Source organism: Diaporthe citri (assembly GCF_014595645.1).
Source record: "Diaporthe citri strain NFHF-8-4 chromosome Unknown scaffold_1, whole genome shotgun sequence".
Lineage (NCBI taxonomy): Eukaryota > Fungi > Ascomycota > Sordariomycetes > Diaporthales > Diaporthaceae > Diaporthe > Diaporthe citri.
The window spans coordinates 12,186,485-12,203,527 of record NW_025064846.1 but is presented as its reverse complement, the minus strand read 5'-3'; the positions used below and the strand labels follow the sequence as shown (position 1 = coordinate 12,203,527).

At 54.4% G+C, this 17,043-nt stretch overlaps 6 protein-coding genes and 1 non-coding gene across 7 annotated transcripts; 3 read left to right on the top strand and 4 right to left on the bottom strand.

Moving 5' to 3' along the window:
- Positions 1-308: 308 nt before the first annotated feature.
- INS49_003173 (uncharacterized protein) lies at positions 309-1,583 on the bottom strand (the record flags this gene model as incomplete). The annotated part of the gene is made up of 2 exons (XM_043163968.1): positions 309-947; positions 1,020-1,583. 2 exons carry the CDS (start codon positions 1,581-1,583, stop codon positions 309-311), a joined length of 1,203 nt encoding a protein of 400 aa, XP_043032474.1.
- Positions 1,584-2,353: 770 nt separating this feature from the next.
- INS49_003172 (uncharacterized protein) lies at positions 2,354-3,740 on the top strand (the record flags this gene model as incomplete). The annotated part of the gene is made up of 3 exons (XM_043163967.1): positions 2,354-2,481; positions 2,564-2,965; positions 3,029-3,740. The coding sequence occupies 3 exons, from the start codon at positions 2,354-2,356 to the stop codon at positions 3,738-3,740; spliced, it is 1,242 nt and encodes a 413-aa protein (XP_043032473.1).
- Positions 3,741-6,299: 2,559 nt separating this feature from the next.
- Positions 6,300-7,874, top strand: INS49_003171 (uncharacterized protein; the record flags this gene model as incomplete). Its single annotated transcript, XM_043163966.1, has 1 exon — positions 6,300-7,874. The coding sequence occupies one exon, from the start codon at positions 6,300-6,302 to the stop codon at positions 7,872-7,874; it is 1,575 nt and encodes a 524-aa protein (XP_043032472.1).
- Positions 7,875-8,511: 637 nt separating this feature from the next.
- INS49_003170 (uncharacterized protein) lies at positions 8,512-9,405 on the bottom strand (the record flags this gene model as incomplete). The annotated part of the gene is made up of 4 exons (XM_043163965.1): positions 8,512-8,666; positions 8,723-8,799; positions 8,879-9,018; positions 9,382-9,405. The coding sequence occupies 4 exons, from the start codon at positions 9,403-9,405 to the stop codon at positions 8,512-8,514; spliced, it is 396 nt and encodes a 131-aa protein (XP_043032471.1).
- Positions 9,406-10,043: 638 nt separating this feature from the next.
- Positions 10,044-10,125, bottom strand: INS49_003169. The gene has a single exon. It is a non-coding gene; the product is annotated as a tRNA-Thr (tRNA).
- A 324-nt stretch (positions 10,126-10,449) lies between these two features.
- Positions 10,450-11,919, bottom strand: INS49_003168 (uncharacterized protein; the record flags this gene model as incomplete). Its single annotated transcript, XM_043163964.1, has 1 exon — positions 10,450-11,919. One exon carries the CDS (start codon positions 11,917-11,919, stop codon positions 10,450-10,452), a length of 1,470 nt encoding a protein of 489 aa, XP_043032470.1.
- Positions 11,920-13,192: 1,273 nt separating this feature from the next.
- INS49_003167 (uncharacterized protein) lies at positions 13,193-16,503 on the top strand (the record flags this gene model as incomplete). Its single annotated transcript, XM_043163963.1, has 5 exons — positions 13,193-13,519; positions 15,161-15,362; positions 15,648-16,016; positions 16,108-16,251; positions 16,301-16,503. 5 exons carry the CDS (start codon positions 13,193-13,195, stop codon positions 16,501-16,503), a joined length of 1,245 nt encoding a protein of 414 aa, XP_043032469.1.
- Between the last annotated feature and the right edge of the window lie 540 nt (positions 16,504-17,043).

Below are 17,043 nucleotides of genomic sequence, written 5' to 3'. Positions count from 1 at the left end.
CCCGGAGCACGCAAATGGACAAGATGTAGTAAAATCAACCGGAACACAGTTCATGCAGTCACTTAAAATCGTAGTGCTCCCTTCTCTAACAGGGGAATGTAGATGACAATGCCTTTCCCTTTGAACGCCGGAATATCAATACACAAATATGCTACACCTTTCCCACCTCAGTTTCCTCTCCGATCCCGTCACATCCTGTCCGACCCAGCCCCATGCTGTCAACTCTGGGTCCACAGCTCCTTCGTCAGAGCCCGCAGCTTCCTTAATCCCCGTGTCCATTGCTCTGAAGACTTGCTGAAGTCTCCCTCTTACTTGGACCTAGAAACACCGGCACCAATCACACCAGGGAGCTTCTCCTCGCCAATGCTGAAGAGCATGGCGATACACCCGGTCACCAGACCCACGAGAACCACCGTGGTAGTGGCGATCAACCAGAACGGCGAGCTGACGTCGATCTTCTGGCAGTAGGCCCCTCCCCAGTGCACGTGCTTGCTGTTCTCCTTGTCGGGGAACTTCTTGGTGCTGAGGCAGCTGCACACGAAGCACTGCTTGTCGCCTTCGCGCGTCTCCTGCCCCGGCACGGCGTACTTATCCACGCATGTGCCGTGGCCGGTGCAGTTGCTGGTCGCGGTGACGCACGAGTTCTGGCTGGTGAAGCAGCCCAGGTTCATCTTGTCACCCTTGGCGGCAGCACCCGGGGTGATGCCGAGATCGACGCCGCCACTGCCGGGGGAGACAGTGACCTTTTCGACCTTGGCGTCGCTCATCGGGGACTCATCCGAGAAGCGGCGGCGGAGGTCGGTGGGGGCGTCGGTGGTCCAGTACGAGTGCTTGGAGGCGCGAGACGATTCGGGGAGAAGGATCAGGGTCGCTTCAAGGTTGTTGGAGAAGACGGACTTGGACAGAGCGGGGATGCTGTCGACGAGAGCCTGAAGAGCTTCGGGGTCCTGCATGGAAGTTAGTGCACACGTTCAGAGCACTTGGCCAGCCTAGAGGCAACTGGTTGAGACCATCTGTACCTTCGCGGCGTCGTACTTGACGACCAGGGACATGCCCTTCCAGCAGCTGTCGTAGGGGTTGATGGCAGCTGCAACATCGCATGATCCAGAAACGCCACCGGCAGCGAACTCGACATCAACAAGGTGCTTGTTGGCCTTGGTTGACGGCGCGTCCTCGATCTTGAATGCGGGCGCGTAATCCTCTTTCTGAAGTCCTTCTCTCAGCGTCCTTGCATTGTCCTCTGTGACGCCCTCGAGCAGCACAACCAGCTGTGATGGGGAGACATCCTCGGAGGATCCACCGAACAGAGGCCTCGGGCTCCTGCCGTACTGGTCGAAATATGAGAGAACCCTGTCGCCGACGATGGTGCTGGAGAGGTCCTTGAGTTGCAGATCTCCGGTGACTCGTTGGAACAGAATATCGCGGGCCAGCTGTCGGGGCAGGCTGGGTGTTGCTAGAGATGATGATGATGAAGAGGCGGCGTGCTTCGAGCTGAGGATGTAGACTTCGGCCTGTTCGTGTGTTGCAGCGCTGGAAGCCAGGCCGGCGAGGCCAGCGAGAGCTAGCCCATTGAGGAGCATCATCTCGACAGACAGGGCAGACCAGACCAGGTTGGTTCTGATGATGGACGTCGGTATGCCTTGTGCTTGGGGTGTTGTCGGCGAGGCAGTTGGCAGTAAAGCTGGTGGGTGAAGATTGCGTCGTTGGACCGATTAGACTGGAGCTCCCATCAAGCTGCCGCTGATGGCTTTTGGAGGATGCGTATGACGGCCTCGAATGGGACGGTAACGGAGCAGCACCCCTGCCAGCGATACGGTACGGATGCCAAAATAATCCAGATCCGTTACCGTGACCGTTTCGCTAGTCTCGGCTACCTACAACTAGCGGCTGGTGGCCTGCAGACTGCGGGCTGCTTATCGCCGATAAGATCGATCTGGCTGGCAAGGGTCCTGCCTCTCTCTCCCTACGGACTACGACAGCCGCAAGAAAGTTGCCGCATCCATCGGGGCGGGACTCTGACAGCATCTACACGAATCTCCACCCCAGCTTGCACAGTACCACCTTATCCCATCCGTTTCCTTTCGAATATTCCAAGTCCACGTTTACGTCATTTGTTTGGTGTCGCCGGGGCAAAGCATACCACAGGCGAATCTGCTTCCCCCTTTATCATCGACGTACGGTAATCTTGCGAACTGCCTGCCGGTGCTGAGTGACACAACGAGGGGCGCAGCAGCCTTTGCGATCCGCCGTCACCAGCTTCGAGGCTCGGTCTTTCTCCTGCGCGGCCGCCCCCCTGGCGCGCCCTTCCGCCAACTGCAGCGTCCGATTTCTTGACGGAAACGGCACTTTCACAATGTTGCGCCAAGTAGCAGGGCGGCGTGCGCTGTCCATGTGGCCTCGCAAGACCGCCGCCGCCATATCCTCCGGAGACCAGGTCGCTGTTCACAAGGTTCGATTTCTGCCGCGACGTGACTACTTCAGGTATGTGCTGTTCCTTCGTCGTTTGTCTCCTTTGTCTCCCAACCCTCTCCCAGCCTTTGCTGACCATGCCACCTCCCTCCAGAAAGTTCTTCGTATACACGGCTACCGGCATCGTGTGCTGGTATACCTGGACAACAATAGCCACCCTTCCGCTGAGACACTTGGACATGAAAGATTTACCTGAAATCGAAGACAAAGAGGAAGACGAACCACTATTCGTACCGTTTCCCTTCACCGACAAGCAAGTCCAGCCGCCACCATATGCTGGGAAAGAGGAGGAGTGGCAGAGCTTCGTGGCTTTCAACAACGACCGCGACCACAGGAACCGGGCTAAACACGACCTCGCCATGTTGGTGAAGAAGACCGCTGAAAACAATTCACAAATCAAGCGGTGGGCCAAGAAGGACCTGGAGCTGACACTGGGGCCGAATTGGTTGATAATAACGTACCCGGACAGGCCACCGCCAGAATTCATACGGACGGGGTAAGTTTGTTGCCGCAATGCGGCTTCGTTCTGTGCGGGCATTCTTGTCTAACGTTTCCTTAGCATCGAATTTAGCGACGAAGCCATCTCGATCAAGACTCAGAAGGTTGACACGAGAACCAAGACGTTGATCGACCGCGTGCTGAAGCCGTATCCCCTGGCAACCTCATCATACGCCTTCGTCAAGGCATTCTTCAAGCAAAGCACCTCCGACGTCGTAAAGCTCTTCGGATATTCCGAAAATAATGACATCTCCACATCAAACCCCGACCCGGATATTGCGAAAACTCTCAAGCGGCTGGAGGCCAGGCAAATTACCGAAGGCGGTGCTGCGACAAATTCGTCATCTGCTGCAGCCTCAACTACACCCAAGACCGATCCGGAGGCGTCCTCTTCCCAGAAGTCTACCATGCCTGATTCGACGCCTGCCCGGGCGCCTGCTACCGCCAAAGAACCCGATCAGTCGGGCCAGGAACAGGGCAAGAAGTCTCTCGTCAAAGAATCCATTCCGGGTTACACAGGACTTGCGAACAAGAGCCAAGGGCCTTGGGCCGCGTTTTCCCAGCAATGGAGGCGTTCATGGAGGCCACTCAGATACTTCCCTCCGCGAGGATGTGTCGCCATCCACGGTATGGTGGCTCTGGAGTCGCCCAAGGGCCGTATTTACATCGACGTCTCCGCATGGTACAACCCCATAAAGAAGGAATTTCATCAGGAGTCCATGCAGCTGGGCTTGAAGGCCATCAGCCCGACACATCAAAGCCCAAGGCGCTAAAGAACGATGGGAGCCGTAGTGAAAGGACGCAGTGGGAGATGCAAGACATTCTGGGTATCAGGAGAACAGGACCACTAATGCTTGAAATCATTGTTTGGCGTTCGGGATGGGAGAAGACATGGTCCCCGCGGGTTCAACGGACATCATTATATCTACATGGCCACTAGACTTCAGCGATATTTTCTTTTTCCGCGCTCTCTTTGATCCGCGGTTTCCGGTCAGTGTGTTTGGGATACCAGTGAGCGTTAAGAAGACAATCCGATGCGATTGGTGGGCTTTTGGGGAAGCAGAACAGCAGGAATATCCTCCCCAGAGAATATAGGTCCATGGCCGCTTTTGGCCGGCCCATGTCGTCCGTGTGAACTCTGTCTTGCCTCCGAATGTGAATGCAAAGACTTCTCGACATTTCTTTGAAGGAAGAAATTGGACCAAGTCTGGCCTTCGCTTGTGAGTCACATGAGGTAGTAGAGGTCTACAGGTGCAGAAGTTGTCCTTCGGAAGACACGAAGACTCCAATCGGTGCTGCTCCGTCACACATGTCGGGAAGAATTAAAGCTGTGAATGTGCTAGTGTAGTTAAAGCCGCCAATGGGGGTGATTCAAGGCATGAACACTAAAACTTGTAGACAATCTAGCAAAAGATAATGGAGTGACGTGGAGATGTTATGATACAGGAGAAAGTTCCGCGTTGTCGAGCTAAAAAGTCGGCCATGATAAATCATGTCCCAAAAGGGAAAAGGGGGGGGGCCGGGTTGGCCACGAATTACTGGTATAAACAGGAACATCCTCTAAAAAGGGGCTATTCCGACAAGTCAGAACGTAAAACACATAATATGTTTTCTGAAGATTGGTTTCTCAGAGTGCTGCTTTATTGCAGAAAATTCATGTTGAATTCCTCATTTTCCGGTAGTTCACTGAGTCCATGCCTCATGCCAACATTTTTTGACGAAGCAAGTTCAGTAATCATTAGAATGGGAACAATGACAGTCCACTATGTTATATGTTTCATATTTCCTCTCGTAGCCTTCTGATGTACGACGTATAAGGGGCGAGTACATGAGCACTGGCCCCGAAATAAAGTTTAGCTGTCTGATTTACGCAGGTCGCAATATAAGCTGGCCATGACAAGCAACACACGATCAACTCTGTCGTTCGAATATATTCTTGGCATACGAGACATATATGGGACCGGATTTTATTCCTCAGATTGTGCAAACTGCCCGCGGAGGTGATTTTCACCACATGACAAGGCTAGTCATGCGGGTGCACAGAGCGTTCCCGTAAGGGCAGAACATGCCACGCAGAAACAAATGTCCGGACCGTGCTTGAATTGCGATCACCAGAGAGTGGTACGGGTCGAGAATTTGCTGCCGAAAGTCGAAATCGTATTACATATCCACAGAAGAGTCGGTATCTTCCGAGTAAGTCGAAGGACGGAGATCACCAGCATGAATCGCCCTGCCGCGTGTCGCGCTGGAGCAGCCACGGAGACAACTTGCACTCGCACATATCGCACGACTGACTGGCTTTTGAAGTTTGTATGGCATCTAGCGACGATGTGAAGGGTCTCGCAGACATCAACACAAGCTGGAATCCGACGGTCATCTCGACCAGGGAAGCTTCATCGCTGATATGATCGTCTTTAATGGTGCCCACACGCATGTCCTGCGTCCCTAGTCAGGAGCTAAAATCGATGACCAAGATAGGCCGGATAGACTTTGCTAAGGTTCGTCGCATCTTGAGCAGATCGCCAAGTTGGAAGGAGGCCCCACAGTCCGCAGCTCATGATTCGGAACGCGGGATCCAAACTATCTCCGATCCAACGGCACGACTTTGCTAGCTCCAATCTATTGGCCTGAACCTACAAATCAAAAACAATTTCTTATTGGGGGGCCATTACACCGGGACGTTTTACTGATCGGTTCGACGGGATCCAACCACGAATCTGAATCCGAGTTCCAAGCTAGTGGAAGATCCTTCCCAGACGAACCCGAGTGAGAAACTATAAAAAGGGGTTTGGAATACACTACCTTTCTTATTTTGGCGCGGATGGCTCCATGCGAGCGGTCTTGGCAGCGAGTAAGTTTCCAGTGGTCTGCTGCGCGCCGCGGAGGTCGTAGCCCAAGAATAAAAGCGCCAGGGATCATACAAGTTGCCAAGGTGAACCTTCAATGCGGCTCTGTCACTTGGCGCTTCCCGAAGTATCGGATAGGCCGGGTGGTATCTAGTCATGTGCATAGCACCACTCCACCCCCGTGGTAGGGAGAGAATAAAGTTCAACACATCATGAGAAGATTCAGCCATTGTGGACCTTCTCATCCCGTTTGCTGTTTCGCCATTTATCCAAGGGAGAAGGGCTCTTGGCAAGAACCGTAAACATGATCTGCACCCGAGGACGGGGGAGGCCAGGAGCAGGTAATGACTAGGCAGGAAGACATGATGTGGTCATTTACAAAAAGCTTGCTATGCCCTTCTCGTGGCCAGCTGAGGAAATGTCCAGCTGGTTCATCTGAATTATCTTCACTGTCATTCTTTTTTGTACCAGTGCTTGTAGCTTACAATGGTCGACACTCGTTTCCTAGCCGGCGGGAGCCGTGCTTCTATTCTCACAACTATCCTCGCGTTCACTACCTCACTCACTACTGCCTTTCCCACGCAGAATGACTTCAACGGCGTAGAGCTGCTGAGGAGGCAGAACTCCTCCCAAGCCCTGGGTGACTGCCTTGCCACCGCCGGCATCGAAACCTCCCTCCCTTCCAGCGCAACCTGGACCAACGACACTCAAGCATGGAACTCTCGTGTGTCTCCTGTCCCATCTGCAGTCGTCTTCCCTAAGACCGAGGAGGAGGTCTCAGCTGCACTGAAGTGTGCATCGACCACAGGGACCAAGGTCACCACTCTCGGTGGTAACCGATCCTTCTCCAGCATGGGCTTTGGACGTAACGACGGCGCCCTCATCATCAACCTCGTGAACCTGAAGGTGCTGGAGTATGACGAGACGAGCCAGCTCTTCACGTACGGAGGCCCCGTCATGATTTCGGAAGCAGCCGGATTCATGTGGGAGAACTACCAGCGTGCTCTCCCCCACGGTCGATGCCCTGACGTTGGCATGGCCGGTGTTGCTGCCTCTGGTTTCGGTACACTTTCTCGTGCCTCTGGAACCGTGCTGGACAATGTCGTCGGCGTGCGCGTCGCCCTCGCCAACGGCACCATTGTCGATGCCGACGCCAACGAGAACTCCGATGTGTACTGGGCAGTCCGCGGCGCTGCGAGCTCCATCGGAGTCGTGCTGAGATTCAAGCTTCAGACTCTTGAGCCTCCCTCCCAGGCCGTCTTTAACTACACCATCGCCTTCTCGTCCAACTCCACACCCACACAGCAGGACAACGTTGACGCCCTCATCGGCACTCAGACTTGGGCCCAGAGCGCCGACAACAACGACCTCCTGTCCATCCGTTTCGGCATCAAGACCAAATCCCAGCTCCAGGGCTTCTTCTACGGCACCGCGGAGGAGTTCGACAAGGTCTCCCAGTCCCTGCTGAGCTACCTCCCCTCGACCATGACCATCAAGTCGACCGAGGCCAACTTCTGGGACTCGGAGGAGTTCACCACCCCAGGAATCAAAACCAAGTCCATCACCGGGCGCCGGTACTTCTACATCTCCTCCGTGACCATCCCGGGCTCCGCGCCCCTGGACAACTCCACCGCGTGGGAGCTCTTCTCCGCCACCGCCTACGAGGAGAAGCTCGCCGACGCGACCGCCTCGGGCTTCGTCGACATCTGGGGCGGCAACTTCACCAAGGCCGTCAAGCCGGGCGACTCGGCCTGGAAGCACGACGACAACCTGCTGCTGATCCGCTGGGACATCCGCACGTCGGCCTCCGACGTGCCCTTCGCGGACACGACCCTCGACGCCGTCCACGACCGCTTCTACCAGTTCGTCGACGCGTACAAGGCGGCCGGCGGCACCCCGGGCGGCTTCACCACCTACCGCGACGAGAAGTGGGACATCGACCAGACCGCTGAGTACCTGTACGGGGACAACTGGGCCCGCCTGCAGGCCATCAAGACCGCCGTCGACCCGGATGAGCTGTTCAACACCGACCCCCAGGCCGTCCCTGCGCTGACTGCTTAGGCGGTTGCATCGCGCTTTCTGTGGATATCTTTGTGGACGAATTGTGTATACATACTTTGATAACAGTCAATACAAACCTTTGTCGTGATCCTTAACACCTTGAATACTCATGCATGTCCAGGTCCTCTGCACATGTGTAATGCGGAATTAAGGATGTAGTATGGTTGTATTCATAGTCTTTCGGCAAATATGCCGCGAGAAGTATGATTTATCATACCCTCTGAACGCAAATGCTCCATGTACCAAAATCAAAAATATTTGGTACTCAACTAGCCCTAACTATTATACCCAGCCGCGACAAGTAGTCCCGCGCCTCATGGGTATATTCCATGGATCAGTCGCTATTGCAGGAAGATCAGGTGCGAACCCAAACAGTCCTCCCGCGCCATGCTGATCCTCGTGCGGAAACAACCGGGTGAACGAGCTGCGGTTCCAGGGGTGCTCCGAGGTGGCTGGCTGGTTGTCCGCCGCCAGGACCCGCGAACACGCCACGCAGCGCCTCGGGGGCAGCCTGGGCCAGTGGAAGTTCCAAGGCCCGACCTCAGGCCCCGGCTGCTCGCCGCCCACGTTCTTCTTCTCCCTCCCGAGGAGGGCCGTGTTGAGGTCGATGTCGTAGACCTGCTTCATCCCCGCGTAGTTACATGTGCTGCCCGAAAGTCTGGAGATTCCACAGGTCCGCCTGCCTCAGCTTGTCCTCCCTTGCGAGCTGCAGGGCGCGGGCGCCCTTGACCTCCTTCAGCGCCGCGTCCATGTACCAGTCCAGACGCTCCTCCGGGGTGGGGCTCCGGATGTCTGTCGGGGCCCATGTTCTGCGTTGCCGTGGCTGCGGTGTGTACCCGCTGGGAAACTCCAGCGCTCGGGGTTCTCCAAAGAGTGAGGCTCGTCCTCGCTGGTTGGTCCCTGGGCAGCCGAGGGGACGGACTGGCTGGTTACTTTCTTCGTTCGGCGCCGAATAGCAACTGATGACATGATGGAATGGCTGGTTGCTTTCTGCATCCGGCGACAGTGGCTCCTCGAGCTCCCTCTGGAGCTCCCTCTTGAAGTCCTCATCGGCATGCTCGTTCTCGGGTGCAAACTGCACACGTCTAGAGCGGGTGCGTGTCTCTCGGACTGGTGCATCCGCGTCACCATCGGGGGTAGGAGACTAAGGAGAGCGCTGAGATGCGTCAGTGCCGGCTTGCTTCTTTTGGTTTCAAGACATGCCACATCTCGATTGGCCTCAGTCCATGTCTCTTACCTTTCGCTTGCTAACTACTTTGCGTTTCTTCGGCGCATGTTTGAGCCTCCGGTTACCTCTCCTTGGATTTGTGTCTCGTTTAAATTTGGCTGCTTCCACGATAGTCTGATAGTCTGGATATGACTCCAGCCGTGGTTTCCTGAACTCGCTTGATGTTTTTTGTCGTCTTCCGCACCATGGTAATCGGTGAGATAGCCAGAGAGGAAAGGGGCAGTGACCATAAATAGCGCTTCAGAGTAACAAGGTGAAGTCCATTAAATATGTACGTACGCACGGTATACATGAAGCGATCATTTCTTTGAGCGAGTGCTGGGTTTCTTTCATCCAACCGGGCGAATCCCGATGCGGCCGTTTCCGTCGAGCAGACCTGGTTCATGCTGTATTAACTACGCATAAGTGAATTGGTACAGGACGATCTCGCCTCATACTTTTAGCAATTATAACTGTGGGGACTTGGCCTTACCTGGGTAGGAGTACAATGAAGTGCGCTCTATCTAATACAGGGCGTAATGTAAGAGCCTCTTTGACAACCTCCCTAGCTGCAAGTGGAAGACACGTGCCTCAGGCGGAAGAGACCATTTGTAATAGAGCAACCTTGATCAAGATGTCTTATGCCGAAAGCCATTGCAGATGTATCTATCCCCTGTAAATTGGCCTGATTTCATTGTACACAGATTTTAATTCACCAGTAGTATTAGGACTAAGCACCCAAACTCTAAGTACACTGCCCTAATATATTGATATGTTGATTCTGTGGGACAAACCAGAGTGCACTTTGCAACTGTTGCTTTATTACTCACTGTGGTACAGACAGCGCACATAGTATCAACATGTTCAAAGCATCCAGGGGTGGCCAAGACATGGCAGAAAAAAGAAAGAAAAATAATTAAACAGCGAAGGAGTCACTACAATATGCAAAAGAAAATTTCCAATGCCCATTACTGGAATCGAACCAGTCACCTCATCATCGCTATTTAGTACTAGTGATGCGCTCTACCGATGAGCTAAACGGGCTTGAAGTCAGGGTTTTCCATGGCTTCATGATGGTGGATCGTGAGAAAATCCACAAGGGGGAGACCTGGGCCGTATCCACCCAGGAGAAGCATGAAGAGACCCACCTGTCACTCTGTCTCATGGAATGATGTAAGACGATTTGTTCCGTGGTTATCGAGTATGTGGGTATCGTATTTGTATTATCGTCATAATATCTATTTCTTTTCTGGTCTTTTTTCTATCCTGTCTAACTTTTGCGGAATTTATTCCTGTAATTTTCTTTCTTTCCCATTATGCAACTTCTTTGCGCATATGTCTATTGCTCTAGAATGAATCCCCCCCACCTCAGGCCGGATCGAACGGCTTCCTCTCCGTCTCGCCGCGCTTCGACCATGCCTCCTCGCTGAGCGCGTTCCACCGCACCCTGTCCTTCATCTTGAGTTTCTCGCATGCTGTGTCCTGCGTCTTTGGGTATCCCGGTCTATCGTCTTTGGTCTTTGGTGTTTCTAGCGGTGGTGGCGGCCGCGGGTGTCCGTTGGCCTCCCCGTCCTCCTGCGGCCTGATGTCCAGCTCGAACTTCTTGTCCTTGCACGCCTCCAGGATCTGCTCCGGCACGCCGTCCGGGCCCTCGACCACGATCAGGGCCCGCAGCTCGCGGGCCATGAACTCGATGTTCTGCAGCATCATGGCGAACAGCTCGGTGACGGTGTCGTCGCCGCCGAGGGGCTCGGTGAACTCGAGGACCTCGAGGCGCGGGGGCAGGCCGGCCGAGTGCAGGCGGGGCTTGCGCCCCGTCTTGCCGAACAGCTGGGTGTCGCGGTTGAGGCGCAGGTACTTGACGGACTGGAAGTCGCGCAGGCGCAGGACCCTGCGGCCGCCCAGGGTGGGGTGGTCGATGGTGATGGACTCGAGGGTCTCTGCCTGGTCTTTCAGGGCCATGATGTGCTCGCAGATCTCGTCGGAGCCCTCCTCGAGGTCAGGGGTGGGCTCGGCCGTGTGGTAGAGGTAGAACTCGCGCAGGCCCTCTGGGAACTCCATGATGTCGGCGAGCGAGTCGTCGTTGATGTCGCACTCGAGCAGGCGTAGGGACTTGAGGGCGGTGCTATGGGGTCGCTCCATGAAGTCGAAGCCCCTCTCGTCGAGCTTGGCGCGGCGGATGGTCAGAGTCTCGAGGGTGGGATGGGTGAAGATGTGGATGTTCTCGCGCAGGTCCCAGTAGCCGTTGTCGGGGCACTGGTAGAACAGAGAGCACGTCTTGAGGCCGGCGAGGTCGAAGGGCCCGTTGAAGAGGGCGCCGATGCCGTGCAGCAGCTTGACGGGGACGGCGATGTCGAGGGTCTCGAGGTTGGACATGGAGGCGAGGGCGCGCGACAGGCCATCGACGCCCTTGCGGAAGGTGTTGGAGCGGGCGGACTGCTGGTCGAGGGCGCTGTCGAGGATGAGGTGCGACAGCTCGGAGCTCGGGTACTCGAGCTTGATGTTCTCGATCATGGAGCCACGGCGCGGGCGGCGGTCGAGCGACTCGCTGAAGATAAGATGGTGCTCGGGCGATTCGAAGAGGATGCTGCGATAGATGCGGTCGGCCAGGGTGTGGTACTTGTGGCTGAGGATCGAGACGTTGCAGATGTCGTGCCTCGACTCGTGGGCTAGCATGTCAAAGATGAGCAGCAGCAGCTTGTCGGGCAGCCGCGCGAGTCGGTCGGCCTGCGACTGAGAGTGCGACTGGGTCTGGGTCTGGGGATCTGGCTGCGGCTCAGGGAGCGCGTTGGATGACGGAGTAGTGGGGGCGCCATTCTCCACCACGTCGCGAGACATTGTCGACTCGGTTGAGGGAGTTGCGGGAGATGAGGGCGACGGCGGCGAGGTCGAAGAGGGTGGCGCGTAGAGGTGCGACAGCCCTGCGGGCAGGAACGGGCTGGTCCAGGGGGCGACGTAGGATGTGAGTACGTGGTGGAATGTAGAAACAAAGGCGTTCATGATGAAAAAGAAGCGAAAGGGAACAAAAGGGTGACAAAATCCCGAAGGAAGGTCGAGGGAAAGTCGAGGAAAGTCGAGGGCGGGTGGGCCCAGGACGTGAGCCGAAGCTTAGCTGAGCTGGGCTGGGTCGAAGTGAGCTGACAGTGACAGCAACAAGTAGATGAAACTAATGGACAATGGGTGAATAATAGAATCGAGTGACGAAACCAGACAGACAGGACAAAAAGGTCGAGGGCTGCTCTGTCTGATGACACGTGGAGTGACCCGATCACATGATTGAGGGAAACAGGAAAATTGGCGGGAACTCGAGGCAACAGGAGAGGGAAGAGGGAGAGAGAGGGTGAGACCAGACGCCAAAAAACCAGTCGAAAACGTCAATAAGTTTTGCGACTTGTGATGGCCGCTAAGAACAAGCCTCACGCAAGCGCTCCATCAAGGGTCGCAGGCCGCCGCCCAGATAGAGACGGGCGGATCCAGATTGGCAGAGAGAGAGAGGCATGGACATTTCATTTCAAAGCCGTCAGGCTGCCTTGCCTGCCTTCTGGGGCGAATCCATTTTTCTTAGTGCCCGTCCGCCGCGTGGGGAAAGAAGCACGCCCCTGCAGGTCTGGCCTGCCAGGCCCAGGTCCAGGTTGGGTTGTGCCCAGGAGGTGCCTGCGGGCGGATGACGGGGAGAGTGATATGGGGTCGACGCCGTCAATGGAAATGTTCCGACACGCCAAGCGCGATCCAAAGATAAATGGGTGGCAGGTCGTGGCCTGATCCTAAACCCGGACCCTGAAATGAAGCACACCGGGGAAGTGTAGGGGAGGGGCTGGGGGTCGTCACCCAACAAGCTTATCTTATCAGCCTCAGCACCACATTCCTCCCTTTCGTCTTGGGTGAGAGATCCACTTCAGCCAGGCAACACTTGATGAAAATCAACATACTTCATCTGACAGGTCCAGTTCAGCTGCCTTATTGTAAGCATCGCATCTGTTGACCTTCTATTTACCTCCTCTACTAAGGCAGTTCCCCTTTTCTTGTTGCCGGGTGTCTTGTCCATCACCTCCTCGCGTACATCTGCATCACATACGCCTAACCTTCAGTCATCTAACTCCGCTTCACCACCATGGGCGGCGAGGGCCCTACCATCGCCATCATTCGGGGTCTCAAGGCTCGGGTACCCGTGCTAGACCGTTTCCTGAACGCAAATGGGGTCGATGAGACATACGGCCTTGCGCCTTTCTACGATGTCGACCCCGACAAGCGGTCACGGCTTCTGCGCTCAAAGTTCGGAGGCGGCGATACACGCACCCGCATCTTTGTCCCCTCAAACCTGAGCCACAATGAAACCAATTTTGCATATGTGGCCTGGGCCTGGGAGATGATCTACGCCCAGAAGGAGATTCTCTTAGACCAGCAGCTCCCTACAAATCCACCGACGGGATGGGCAGCTGTAAAGGACGAGATCTTATCCTTTAGTCATGATACTGATTCCAATTGGAAGGCCGCTGGGCATGGACAGACGGGTTTATTCATCGTAGTATCAGACGAACGGCCATACTTTCCCCCATCGTTTCTGCAACAAACTACAGTAATTTATTCATCTTCGACTACCCCCCCCCCCCGTGTATTTACTTGCGGCTGGGGACTTGCTAATACGCTACTTTGTGCAACAGCCACCGATCCATTGCGACCAATGCGAGGCTACTTTTGACTTGATTTACAAACGACAGGAGCACCGGAGGCTGGAGCATGGAATCGACGACGGATGCAATCCACTCCCAGACAATGATTAACGTGGATCACCACACCAGCTTTTGGCGTAGTTGTTTCCAGTAAGACACATGGCTTGACGGGACATCAAGCTTCCAGAGGCTCAATTGCCCGCTAGCCCGTCTTCTAGGCTGTGTGTTAGTACAGGCCATTGCATTTTGCATGCTACATTTATTGCCTAGAGCCAGGCGCGTGCCGAGGCGTGGTAGTCTGTAACACCGCGCCTGGTGCCGGGAGACAGGGACGCGTGCTGTTCCGTAAGCAATGTTCTTCCATAAACCTCATGCCAGCTGTGGAAGGTCCCTGCCTCCGCCCCTCTTCGGACTCATACATGGCGCTTGAAGGTCTAAGCCACTTGCCTTATACTAGAATAAAAGTTGTAAGATGTTTCAACCTCTATCCTCCCTAACATTCGTATTTGATTATGCCTCCATATTAAAATTAACACGCAAATCCTTGAGGACGTTGTGGATTTCTCTTTGTACTCTGGAGCTACTTCCGATAGTGTAGAATATTATACACCTATAAAGATAAATGTCTGTATTGCATAATTAACCAAGAATAATTTTCTGTGGTGCTCCACAGTTCTTCTCCCAAGTATCCTTTGATATGCGTCCCGCTGCCTTCCTGTACCTGATGTTGCCTCTGGTTTCAACCCACAGGACGTTGTAGAACTCATAGGTCTTGTCACGCCACGTCTCTGGTAGTTCTTCTTCGTAGCCCGAGTGCGTATCGTAATCTTTCAGAGGAAAGAGTGGTCCCTGATCTCGCCCAAGTAGTCTATTTTCAAAGAACACTGGAGACGGAGGTACCGGAAGCGGCAATCTGGTGTTGAAATTGGAAACGGCCAAAATCTTCTTGCACTCCGCTGTATCCAAAGGGCCACTATCACGGCACTCGAAGTGGTAGTGGTCGCCATTACACGGATCAAACTTGTAGCATCCAAGTCTGTCAACAGTTGCCTCGTACGTTGAATCAGCATCCCAGTAACTGCAACTGCCTCGGGAAATAGCTACGACTTCGATGGTCTGGGCAGAGCAGGCGGTTGGAACATCATCCATCACTCTCATCACGCCTGCCCATCTGCCCACGTAGTCCTCGAGTGTGATGACAGGGCACAAGGTATCCACTTCCAGGTCATCTTTGTCCAGAGACGTATTAAAAACCGAGGCTGAAAGGGCCGACTGGAATTCAACCCGTGGCTTGATTCTGCTGCTGGGAACGAGGGTCCGGCGTATGCGAAGCTTAGCACTCGTCGTTGTTTTTGACAGAAATTGGGTACTCCTGGAGCCGGCGTCGACTGACAGGTTGTCATTAATAGGTGATGGATACCAGGAAGAAGGTTCGTCGACCTGGGGGTTCAGACCACTTCGGAGACTCTTCGGATCAACCAGACATTGCCATCCAACCCAAGACCAGGACGGCAGAGGTGATGGCGGCGTCAGGTTCGGATCAGAAAAAGCCGCAACTCTCCCCTTGGCTTCGAGCGAGGCTGCCAGAGGAGGACAGAGTCAAGGACGAATGTAGGTAATCCGCTGATGAACCCACCATGGAAGGATGGAATGAAACCGTCGAGCACGCAGGAAAAGGCCGCAAGGGCGTCTTGGGGATATGTGAGGTCGCGATGATTATATCGGCATACGGAAAGAGGGGCCTTCCGTACCCTGCACCTTTGGTAGCTGGCTTCAGCGCTGTCGGCCATGTTGCTGCCGTTGGACCCGACTCAACGGCGTAGAAACCAGGGCAGCTGGTTTACATCGACTGCGTTGTACACTCACGGATTGACCCCGATACGACCTTTCTGTCAGCGTATTTCGAAGGATTCAGCGATGGGAGTAGGAAGCTGATGCGAGATGTGTGGCGCAATGGGACATACGCAGAGTATGCCAGGATGCCACTGGAGAACTGCATCCCACTTGATCAAACAAGTCTATGTGGTGGCTTGGGGTACTCGCTTCAGGACTTGGCGTACATGTCATACCTGCTCGTGCCTCATGCTGGGCTGAGAGACATCAAGCTCGAACCTGGTGAGACGATCGTCGTCTGTCCGGCCACCGGATTCTACAGCGGCTTTGGTGTCCAAGTCGCAGTTGCAATGGGTGCAAGAGTGATAGCTATGGGCCGAAACGAGGAGAAGTTGGCAAGGCTGAAGGAGGATATCAGAAACCGCTCGCCAGGTGCGAACATCGAAACAGCCACGATAACGGGCGATGAAAAACAAGGATGCGGCCGCGTTGCGTGCTTTTGGTGTCATTGATGCCGTTCTAGACATCACGCCCTCATCCGCGTCCGCGTCAACCCACACCAAGAGTGCGATCAAGGCCCTACGTCGCGGAGGAAGGGTCAGCTTAATGAGATCTGCCAGGAACATCTCGGTTCAAGAAATCATGATGAATAACCTCACTCTGCAAGGTAAGAGCCCGCGCAGCTGGTCAAAGAATTATAACTGACAACATGAAAGGCAAAAACATGTATGAAAGAGATGTCATTCTGCAGTTCGTCAAGCTGTTGGAAAGGGGCCTATTCCCCAGAGGTAAGGGTTTCGTTGACACAAAGTCCTTCGGGCTTGACAATTGGAAAGAGGCGTTCGATGTAGCTGCGGACTACAATGGCATCGGCAAATGTGTAGTCTTTGCCCCGGAGGATAGTGGTACAGCTGCTTAGATACAGCCTATCCTCGATCCTTCAGGCATTTTCACAGTGTTTGCGAAGGTTTCAATGAATAAGAACATTTTCACATGCGACAAGGAAGCGGACTCGACAATTTCCTTTCACCTAAGTCCCTCGCATATAGTAGGGCTGTAAAGAGCAACGTACCCGTCCCTTGTGTGTATGAAGACGTGCTGCTCTGATTTACAAAGTGCTTGACCCGAACGCTACGTGTTTTTCTATACTTCTGCAATAAATACTTAGGGCCTGGCAAAGTTAGTTTGGCTGCGTGCCGATAGACCGACTCAGGGAGCTACACAATGCAGAGCAGCGCCACGGAAGATACCTGCATTCTTTTGTCCTAGTGTGTGTTCTAAGGAATTACCATCCGCCGTTAAGATTGGAATGGTCGTAATTTGCACTTATAAAAATTCCTTTCAAGTTCCTTTAGGAAACGGCTAATCCGTGCCGGATCTATCATCACTGCTTGCAACTCCCACCGAGCAATTGTGTACGAACTATAATGCACACGAATGGATGCCGCCGAGCCATTGC